The sequence below is a fragment of the Bactrocera neohumeralis genome, chromosome 2, assembly GCF_024586455.1.
Source record: "Bactrocera neohumeralis isolate Rockhampton chromosome 2, APGP_CSIRO_Bneo_wtdbg2-racon-allhic-juicebox.fasta_v2, whole genome shotgun sequence".
NCBI classification, from domain to species: domain Eukaryota; kingdom Metazoa; phylum Arthropoda; class Insecta; order Diptera; family Tephritidae; genus Bactrocera; species Bactrocera neohumeralis.
In genome coordinates, this window is record NC_065919.1 from 55115087 (window position 1) to 55125239 (window position 10153).

Below are 10153 nucleotides of genomic sequence, written 5' to 3' on the forward strand. Positions count from 1 at the left end.
ATCATTAATTTAAAGAAATAAAATTCATATGTACTTATACATATTAATCACTGGAATTGTGAATATATGAAACTCAAATGAGAAAACGGAAAAAGTACGTAATTGGAACAGTTTTATCACAGAGTGTATATATTTGAAATAAATAAAAAAATCTCGATCTCTATTTCTCTCTTTAAGTGCTGATTTCACATTGAAATATGGATGATTAAATCAGTTTATCCCACACACGTGACACATGACAAGCGTAAGGTTTAGCTCAAAATAAACATTAGTTTAGGAAATTGTGTCGATGATTATTTATTTTAAATGTTGGCCAGGCCGTTGAGTCCAATTTTCGAATCGAATTTCGACTGCGACACATGGATTGTCCGCGTAGACTTTAGACTTTACATAGCACCACAGGAAAAAGTCTAGTTGTGTGATATCGCACGATCTTGGTAGTAAATCGACCAACCTAAAACGTTAAAATCTGCAAGAGTTGACCTCAGAAGCATAAATTAACTCTCTATTATAACTGTCTTTCGGTACACTAACTCTGGCAGGACATGTAGAATCAGTTACGTTGTTCAAACCATGAACTATAATTTTTTCATCATCTACGTCACTTTATTTGTACAGTACTTACTTAGACAATAATTCTAACAACTTACAATAAAATGTTTATTATGCTCTAACTAAAATATAACGCACTTGTCCTTTATCGTATGTTCCACTCCACATTCAAATGCATTTCCAAACTCATTTAAGTTCGCCACAGCACCGTTTAAACGCAAAGCTTCTGGCAAGTCTACAAACTGGGGCACTTCGTCGGCATAATCGGCGCAGAAGAGCTGCGCATAGGCGAGGAAGAACTGCTGTCTATGTTTATTTGGCAAACGTGGTAAGACGCTGATGTCTTGCTCACTTTTACCTTGCGTCCACTTTTCATATAAGCGATAAGCTAAAGAAAGACCACCATTATCTATGAAGGCTTTCTTCAGGCGTTCGCGATCGTTCACACTTTTGCCTTTAAACTCTTTCGCTGAATAATACGGCTGATCAGCAAAACAGCTGGAACGTTTGACGAAGGTCAATTCGGAGGCAATATCCCACACTTTCTGTTGACCAGCTTCGCTGTCGTTCTCACTCAGGCCGCGTACAATTTGTTGCGCCAAAACGAAACCGAAAGTGCCATACTTTATGGATGTCGGATACGAGGTATCCCAGAAGAAGCGTGGCTGTAGGAAGACCACTGGGAATTGTATGGTATTCGTTTGTGTGTTGTAAGTGGGCAGCAACTTTAGCGTATAAGATGGGCTATTTTGCGGTACATGCAGTAGCGCGGCGGCCTGATGCAGCTTGAGTAACTGCTTTTCATTTTGCCACTCCAGCAAATTGATGATATTATTGTAGTATTGATCGGGATACATGTTGGCGGGCTTGATGCCACCTTGAAAGAAACCGATATGCTCCTGCGGTTGCAAGACCTCTATGCGCATTGCTCGCAGTTTCTCGCGTAAGTTCTGCAATGTCTTTGGTGATATCCAACTAAAGCGCGGTGAAGTTTGCAACTCGCTATTTAGGTTATATTTGATAGTGTGGAACATTGTCTGCAGTTCTTGGAATAGTTCGGTATCTTCGTAATTGCGGTTGTAGAAATACTCCATTTCGTGTGGGAAAAAGTCGATCAATTTGTGCACACAAAACTCTTTGCTGCCACCCAAGTCGAAGCGGTCCAAAACCTTCCACAGCGTGTAATTGGCTAGCGTCAGTTTCGGTGTGAGTCTAATGATATCGACAAGATTTTTGAAATATCCCTTCGGCGTTTCGTAAATCTTCTCGTTAATCGGGCGATCGAACATCAGCTGCAGATAGCGGCTGAGATCCACAAAACTGCCGTAGGAGGCCTTCAATTCAGCCACATAGCGTTCGAGTGGCGCCGCTTCCTGTGTCACATTCTGCAATGCTTTGCCCAACTGTTCTTCCACTTGCTGCACCTGCGAGGCGAGCTCTTGCGCCCAAGCGTTACTCATCTCGGGAAAGAATTGCTGCAGCTTATTTTGTACGTAGCGCGCATAGTTGGTGTGTTTCTCCAACTCTAAAGCAGGCGCGCCTAGTTGTATGCGGCTTTTGTCCGCGTGCTGCAGATCCGTCACTACGTCGAACGCTATAAAAACGTCCACATTAAATTTACGCTTTGCCAACACCACAAGTTTGAGCCAATCGTACTCGTCTTCGAACCAATCATTGTCGGTTATGAGCGGCCAACCGAGTTGAAAATTAAGTGCATCCCAAATAGGCGCATAACCCACGGTCTTAATGGTCTGCGTATCACGGCATGAGTCAAAGACCGCCTTCAGTAAATTGTTCAGGTATGTATCAGTCGCTGTTGCACCGTTATTATTGTTGCTCTCACTGTTAGGCTCCTGCAGCGCTGCGGCACATTTGCTAACATACAAATCCTCTAGTAGCCCAACAAATGAGGTTTTGTTCCTCCCTGTCGACGCGGGATGATTAAACGCCCATCGTCCACAGGCCCAATTGTAGAAGTTGTCGCACGGATTTGCATTTCCATTCATATATGCCGACATTTGTATGCCCCGCGAGAGTTGCAGTGTGGCATTGTTGTATTGCGGCACTGTAGGCTTTGCGGCGGTGTGCTTCTGAGCAGCTTGCAGCAGTAGTAAAACCAATAACGGTTTATAAATTTTCCACATTTTTGATTTCGAACTATTATGCTATGACGCAGCCTTTTGGAACTATTATACGGTTGTTGTTGACGCGGAAAAGTTTTGAGCTTGACTAAACTGTGGAGTGGCGATGCGTGGTCTGAGCGATTGCGTAGCATTTCAGATAAGCATGCTGGCGTATGTAAATATGTATCAGAATATAATATATAATATATGTAGATTTCTTATCAGTGTTTTGTTTTGTTTACTATTCTATTTGGTCTCGTATTCTGTTGAAAAAAATTTGTTTCGTAGTTTATGTGTGTTCATATTTATGATTTTGGGTCACTGTTTCTGATTGATGCCTTCCATAGATTTAATATGCTGTAGGCCATCAATAGCTTTCATAATATTAAAATTATATACTTAATTTCGGTGAATCCTACATAACCATTATTTGGAACTATCTGTACTTATCAGGTTTAATTAAAATGGTACCTGAGATTTCTTAAAATTGTTTCCTTTGTTGGATCGCATTCTTCATAGTTTATCAACTCGTCGACTTCTTTGAAGAGGGGTTTCTCTAAAGAATTATTTTTAAATTCTAAAGGTGGGGTGTCATATTCCTGAGAATAGTCTCTGGAAAGTAAATTGAAAAGAAGGCAAGTTCAATTTATCTTACCATTGACTATAAGCCAGCTAAAAGCCGCCGACTTTCTTGAAGTATATGCGAAGCTGTGAGAAATGTGGATCCATTTTAGGAACCAAAAAAAGTTAACTTATAAAAATCACCTTTGAAGGAATTTTTGTTTGTTTACTCCTATTTTTTTTGTGATGTTTTGGTTTGGTTTGAGTTTTATCTGTGTATTTCTGGAGATTAGACCAAATTTCGTAAAGATTTTCACACAAGAACTTTAGTGTGAAGAGATACATAGTTTGTATGAGAGTTGCTTGCTATAGTGGTCCGACATGTAAGGTTCCAATAAACGAGCATCTTATTGAGGTGAAATGGATGCGTGGAAAATTTGACTCTAACCGGTTTTCCCAAAGTGGTTTTGGTTTGGGTTTTAAGAAGAGTCAGAAGTCTCGCGTAGCTGTGGTGCGATTACGGTGGTCGTGGTCGTAAATTTTGACGATATCTCACGAAGAATCAATGCAGTATGCGACGGTGCATTATCATGGTGCAAAAACCCAAAGTTGTCGGTTCATAATTTCGGCCACTTTTTACGAATAACGACACATAATACGCAAATAGTATTCTCTGTTGACTGTTTGGTCAGTCGGAAGGAAATTGGAATGCACTACACCTCGATAATCGAAGAAAACTGTCAACTTAATCTTGATTTTTGACCTGTTTTGACTACATTCGGCCGAGTGATCATATGTTTCGAAGTTGTAAGCTTGGATCCAGAACTCATCACCAGTAGGTAAGCATTGTTTCAAAGAGGTTAACGCGACTATGTTTTTCGAACAAATGTAGTGATTTTGGAACCTATCGTGTTTTCACTTTTCTTAGGCCCAAATGATATTTCAAAATGGTTTTCACTGATCCTTCCGATATTCCAATGATGACAGTTAGATCCCTGACTGTTCATTGAAAATTAAATTAAAAATTCTTACTTTATTTTGCCCATAGTAAGTAGTACATACATATACACCCAACCAAATTTTTGACACCGCATAAACATCGCACATCTCCAGACAACACTTTCCGAATTTTTGTACAAAAATCTAAAGAGTTGGTTCTTTTTAACGGTCTCAAGTGTCTCATAAGCCTGACGCTTTATGTCCTTCATCTGCATTTTTGGTCCCATAATATACAATGTTTAACCAACAAACAACTTCAGGGTTGCGGCAAAGTACAATGGGGACCCCACACACATAGAAATGTGGAGAAACGACGTAATGCCTTGACGTTCAAGTGCAAGAACACGCGGCAAGTAAAAGTATGCATTTATGCAGCATCGTTTGGTGGCAAAGAACCTCAAGAAAGCTGCGAAGAACCCATGAGGAGCGGGCACGTGCCATAAATGTGCAAATTACTGTCTGCAACACTTTCGTACTTTGCCCGCACTTTGTGCATTTAGTCTTTCTTCTGCTGCTTCTCGAGCCGCGCTTTGACTGTCTGTTGCACAAATACGCATTTCAAGCGCAACACACTTGCGGTTAATGTTCACCGCCGAGTGTCGTCTTACGTTGTTTGTTGTACACTTGTGTTTTTGTCTTTATTTGTTTTAACGAAATGCACAAAAACAAAGCCTGTGACTTCCCAGGCATATAAGTACGTTGCATATGCATATAGCGGGACATTCTCGTGGTTGGGGAACCGGCAGTCTTCAGCTTTAAAGCGTCGCAGTGTTGTATTTGCCGTCTTTGCTTACAGTTTTATTGGAACTGTACCCACTTGCCTTCCTAACTACGCCCCTGCCTTGGCCGCTTTTTCTCTTGCTGCTGAGGCTTTTAATAAGCGGCTGCAAAGCGACTCTCACAGCATCTCATCAATTCCATCTGGGCACATTGTCATTTTGACGCTTGCGAAAGTTATGCAACAAAGCTATGAGCTAGGAATATCTAAACAGGAACAAGATGTTCAACAGATAATTGGAATGAAAGCGACTAAGAACTTTAAAATTTTGGGTTTTTTGTCATCTTTATTTGCGTAGACAACGCTTACGCAGTTGTAGCCGAATTGTTTTTCCTTTTCGCTGTTTGGCGCCAATTGGAGATTCCAAGTTTAACCAAGTCCTTCTCCATCTTATCTTTCCTCTTCTTCTACTTCCTCTGTCGAGTACTGCGTCGAATATTCTAAGAGCTGCAGTGTTTTCATTCATTCGGACGACATGAACTATGTCAATGTCGCCGTATATCTCGTACAGCTCACCGTTCCATCAACCATAACTCTTCCGCTGAACCTTTCTCTCGAAAACTCGTAACGCCGACTCATCAGTTGTTGTCATCACCCATTCCTCTGCACCATATAGCAGGACGGGGATGATGATTGACTTGTGGAGTTTGGTCTTTGTTCGTCGAGGGAGGATTTCACTTCTCAATTGCCTATTGAATCCGAAGTAGCACCTGTTGGCAATAGTTATGCTGCGTTGGATTTAGAAGCTGATGTTGTTGTTGGTGTTAATGCTGTTTCAAGATAGACGAAATTATCTACGACTTCAAAGTTAAGACTGTCAACAGTGACGTGAAAGCCAAGTCGGTACTGCGACTACTGTTTGTTTGATGAGAAGAGATATTTCGTCTTGCCCTCGTTCACTACCAGCTCCATTTGTTTCGCTTCCTTATCCAGTCTGAATAAAGACTGATATTAATATCATCAGCGTACGCCAGCAGCTGTACACTCATATATAAGATTGTAGCTTCTCGATTAAGCTCTGCAGCTCGTGTTATTTTCTAGAGGATTAGATTACATAAGCCGCACAAAAGGGAGTCGCCTTGTCTGAAACCTCGTTTGGTATCGAACGGATCGCAGAGGTCATTCTCGGTCCTGACGGAGCTTTTGAAAGTTTACACAGCCGTATTAGTTTTGCGGGGATACCTATTCAGAGATCGCGGAGTAAAGGCAGCTCCGATCGAGCACGCTCGATAGAACCGTATGTGCGATGTTGAAGAGGTTTATACCACGGAGGTTGGGGCAGATTGTAGGGTCTCCCTTTTTGGAAATTGGGCAGAACACATTTTAATTCCAATCATCAGGCATGCTTTTGTCTGACCATATTCTAAATATAAAGAAGCTGATGCATGCTCCTTATCAGTTCTTTGCCGTCGGCTCGGCCGGCAATCCATCAGCCCCCACCGATTTGTTTGTCTTCAGACGGGTAATTGTTTTCGAACTTCTTCATAGTCGAGCAGTGATACGTCTGCTCCATCGTCATCGTTTGGCGATTCGTGTTCGAAATCTCTGGGTGTTATGCTTTCACTGTTGTTCAGCAGGCTGGAGAAGTGTTCTCTCCATAATTTTAGTATGCTCTGGGCATCAGTCACTAGATCATTGGGGAGTCTATAAGAGAATGCTCCGGTCTTGAGACCTTCTGTTAGTCGCCGCATCTTTTCATTTATTAAAAATATAATAATATAATAACTAAAAACATGACCTCAATTTTCTGGGTCTTAAGTTGACATTCTTTCTGTGTGGAGATCTTCTTAGCTCATATAATTTATACCAAAACGGAGCGGAATTAGGAGTACTGAAGGTGTCAGGTATTTATGATTCACAAGATGACGGATCCAAATATTATCTGTTACATTAAAGTATAAATTGGAGCTGATTATAATTTAATTGGGAGAACAATCATTACAGATATACTAACTTTGGCTTTAGCTCCAACCAAGTTCTTTCGATTGGTCTGAAAGCCCAAAAGTTTGTTTAGATATAAAATGTTCTACTAAAAGTAACCAGAAAAACGTTGACTTATAACCCTTTTTGTAAAAGTAATCTTCCAATAGGATTATTATTCCCTTCTTTAGGATTGTTATCTTGTCGCGATAAAGAGGTCTGATAGGTGCAACGGTGCTGAGCGTGATGCCAGCGTTGACCTAGTTACCGATAGAGGTAAGCCACGAGTTTCTAAGAATAGCACCGAAGCAAAAAACGGTCCTTTTAACAAATTTCTGGTTTTTCTAGGTTTTAGAGTCTGACTACAGGTTACTGGCGGCTACAATAGGCGTCTTTCTTGCAGTAATGCGGCTCGCTATATAAACGTGATTTCATCGGCATTTTCATATGCCTGAACAGAAAAGATAACATGCATACTATTGAACTAAGAAATCTGATCTAATCTCGTAGTTTTTCAACAAAATCTGATTACTGAAACCATAATAAAAGTAGCTGAATGGCCTTACTCTCCAACACTCGATTGTTTTTCATTAATGATGCGATCTGTTTCCATTTAAGAAAAATATATATTTATTAAGAAATCTATTAATGGTTTAGTATAGATTTTATTCGTTTAAAAGGTTTCAATAAATGATTCTGGTTCAATTCAGAATTTCGTATAACTAATAGCTACACCTTCTTTGAATGATACGACGTCGCAGTTTCAAATAGCTCTATAGCCCAATATACTTTGTGGCTCTCATAGAAGTGTAAAGATCTGTCTTGATTATCTGCTATTCACTCTTTGATTATACATATGTCTATATGTAGCCGAAATACGCCTTCTAAAGGGTTCTGAAGTAGACTTTACAGAGTTACGGTGTGGATGATTCAAAATTACAAAAAGTCTAGAGCAAATGTTCACAATTTGAACTCATTTTCATTAATTTCCAAAATATTTTAAAACGAAGTTATAAATTCCGGCAAATTGATTGCACCGGCTTTTGCAACCCTCCACCTGTCATTAAATATACAAATATATAGAAACCTGTGTGTTCAACTGTCTGCTATATTGAATTCCCCTCTAACTGTACATAACGGTGTAGCACCCTCGTGTTATAAACACACTATTGCCCTTTTGGGGGCGTTTATTTGTACTCATACACGTCATATATGCTTGTTTTGTTGCTGATTTGCTTGTCATCAATCATTATTGCAGCTGTCAAACTATGAATTTTGACGCAACTGCACCGAGGCGTCGTCTCACAGTGGCTCACAGCATAACTCGCGTGCTGCATGTGTGCGTGCCCCTTGTGTGCCTGTAAATGTTATGTAAACAGCTCATGACTGCCTCATTTGCATGAGGTGCACATAAGTCAACACCAATAGTGATGATGCAACAATTCGAAATTTCGGCAGCTGAAACTGAATTAGACAAGCACACAAGTGTGCCAGAAACCCCAGGTTGCAGTTCATTACGCTTTCCCCTCCGTTCTGAGTTCTCAATACTTTAAACTCTAATTGCACTGTTGCGTGATAAATACGGCGATTAAGTGCAAATAGATTAGGTCATGCTTATGGAATTTCCAAAGCAAAACACTTTGAAGCGCGCTGAAATGTAATAAGTGAGTGCATGAATGGATGAATGGGTGTGTGTGGCAGGTGGGGGATGTGTTGCCAAGTAAAAAACAAAGAGTTTTCATAGCTATTCTAACATGTGCATCCTGAAGGGTGTTTTTACTGCGATAATAGCAACAATAACAATATAAAAACTGCAGCATATAACCTTCATCATTCTCAATGACAGTGAAGTATTTCAAACTGGGGTTCACAGATCTGAAGGGTATAAAAATTGTGTGAATAAAAAACCAAGAAAACCTTAACTTCGGCTACATCGAATCCATATTACCCTTCACAGTGGCATTTTTTATAACATAAAAGGGTATACAAAAGTCTTTATTTCGATTTTATCGAACAGTTTGTTTGATAACGACATGCTATATTGGTCTGACTTCAACAATTTGTTCGAAGATTGCAACTCTGGCTTATACAATACTTATGCCGAATTTCGTGTTGGGTAAAAAAGTTTTCTCAACAAGGACTTGAGTTTCATCAATAAGTTCGTAAGTCAGCTATATTCTACAGTAGCCGGATGTCGGCGGTTTCGATAAATGAGCAGCTTCTTGGGGAGAAAAGGACGGGTGCAAAATTTCAGATCAATATTTCAAAAGTTTAGGGACGGTCAACTAAGCTCATAACGCCGATAATTTGTAAATATATCTTTTAGAATCTTCTAAGTTTTTCCGGGTTGCAAACTAATATACGCTGTAACAACAATTTTAAAGAAGCATGCTAAGGACCCTGCATTATAACATAATGTATATTAAAAATTAATATTTACGGCTATCTCTTCTAAATTATCTTTTCCTGCTCTCAATTTGTAGAAACACATTTTAAAGCGATGCTAATTCTAGTCCGAGATAATTTTACCGACTCTTGCAGGTCATAGGCCGGACTTGAGCATTGTAGTATCCTGTTGTTACTCTCCTCAATATGCTTGAAAAGTCTGGTACACACGAGCGCTACAAAAGTTTTATTGTGAAAGTACATTCGATGCTTATATGTATAACATTTCGGTTTCAGAAGTCCAGACGCGGGATCCAATTTTCGACGACTTTAAAGCATAAATTGGCTTTTAATTCTGAAATTATACATTCGATATTCGGACGAAGTTCATCAATCGTCTCTGGCTTGTTGGCATAGACCATAGATTTGATGTAGCCCCACAGAAATTGGTCAAACTTGGTTTTCAATAAATCAATTGTGACCTTTAGTGTGTGGCTTGGTACAGTCTGTCTGAATACATTGTCTAAGATCATGCAATTTCGGCCAAAATTTTTGGTTACCATTCACAGTAACGTGCCAGTCTTGATCATCACGGAAGAAGTATGGCCCAATGACGCCGCTGGCCCACAAACCGCACCAATCCGTAATTTTTTCGGCATACAATGTTGATTCATGGAGTATCTGTGGATTGCTGCCTAACTAATAACGTATGTTTTGCTTATTATCGAAGCCATTCAGCCAGAAATGAGCCACATCGCAGTAGATGATGATTCGATGCAAGTCCGGATTATTTTCAAGTTGTTGCTCTGTACAATTCACGAACTTACAACGATTC

General features: G+C 39.9%; 1 protein-coding gene across 1 annotated transcript; it reads right to left on the reverse strand.

Annotated features, from left to right (window-relative positions):
- Window positions 1-579: 579 nt before the first annotated feature.
- Window positions 580-2762, reverse strand: LOC126751671 (phosphate-regulating neutral endopeptidase PHEX-like). The gene has a single exon (XM_050462125.1). The coding sequence runs from the start codon at window positions 2694-2696 to the stop codon at window positions 675-677; it is 2022 nt and encodes a 673-aa protein (XP_050318082.1). The 5' UTR covers window positions 2697-2762; the 3' UTR covers window positions 580-674.
- Window positions 2763-10153: the final 7391 nt, after the last annotated feature.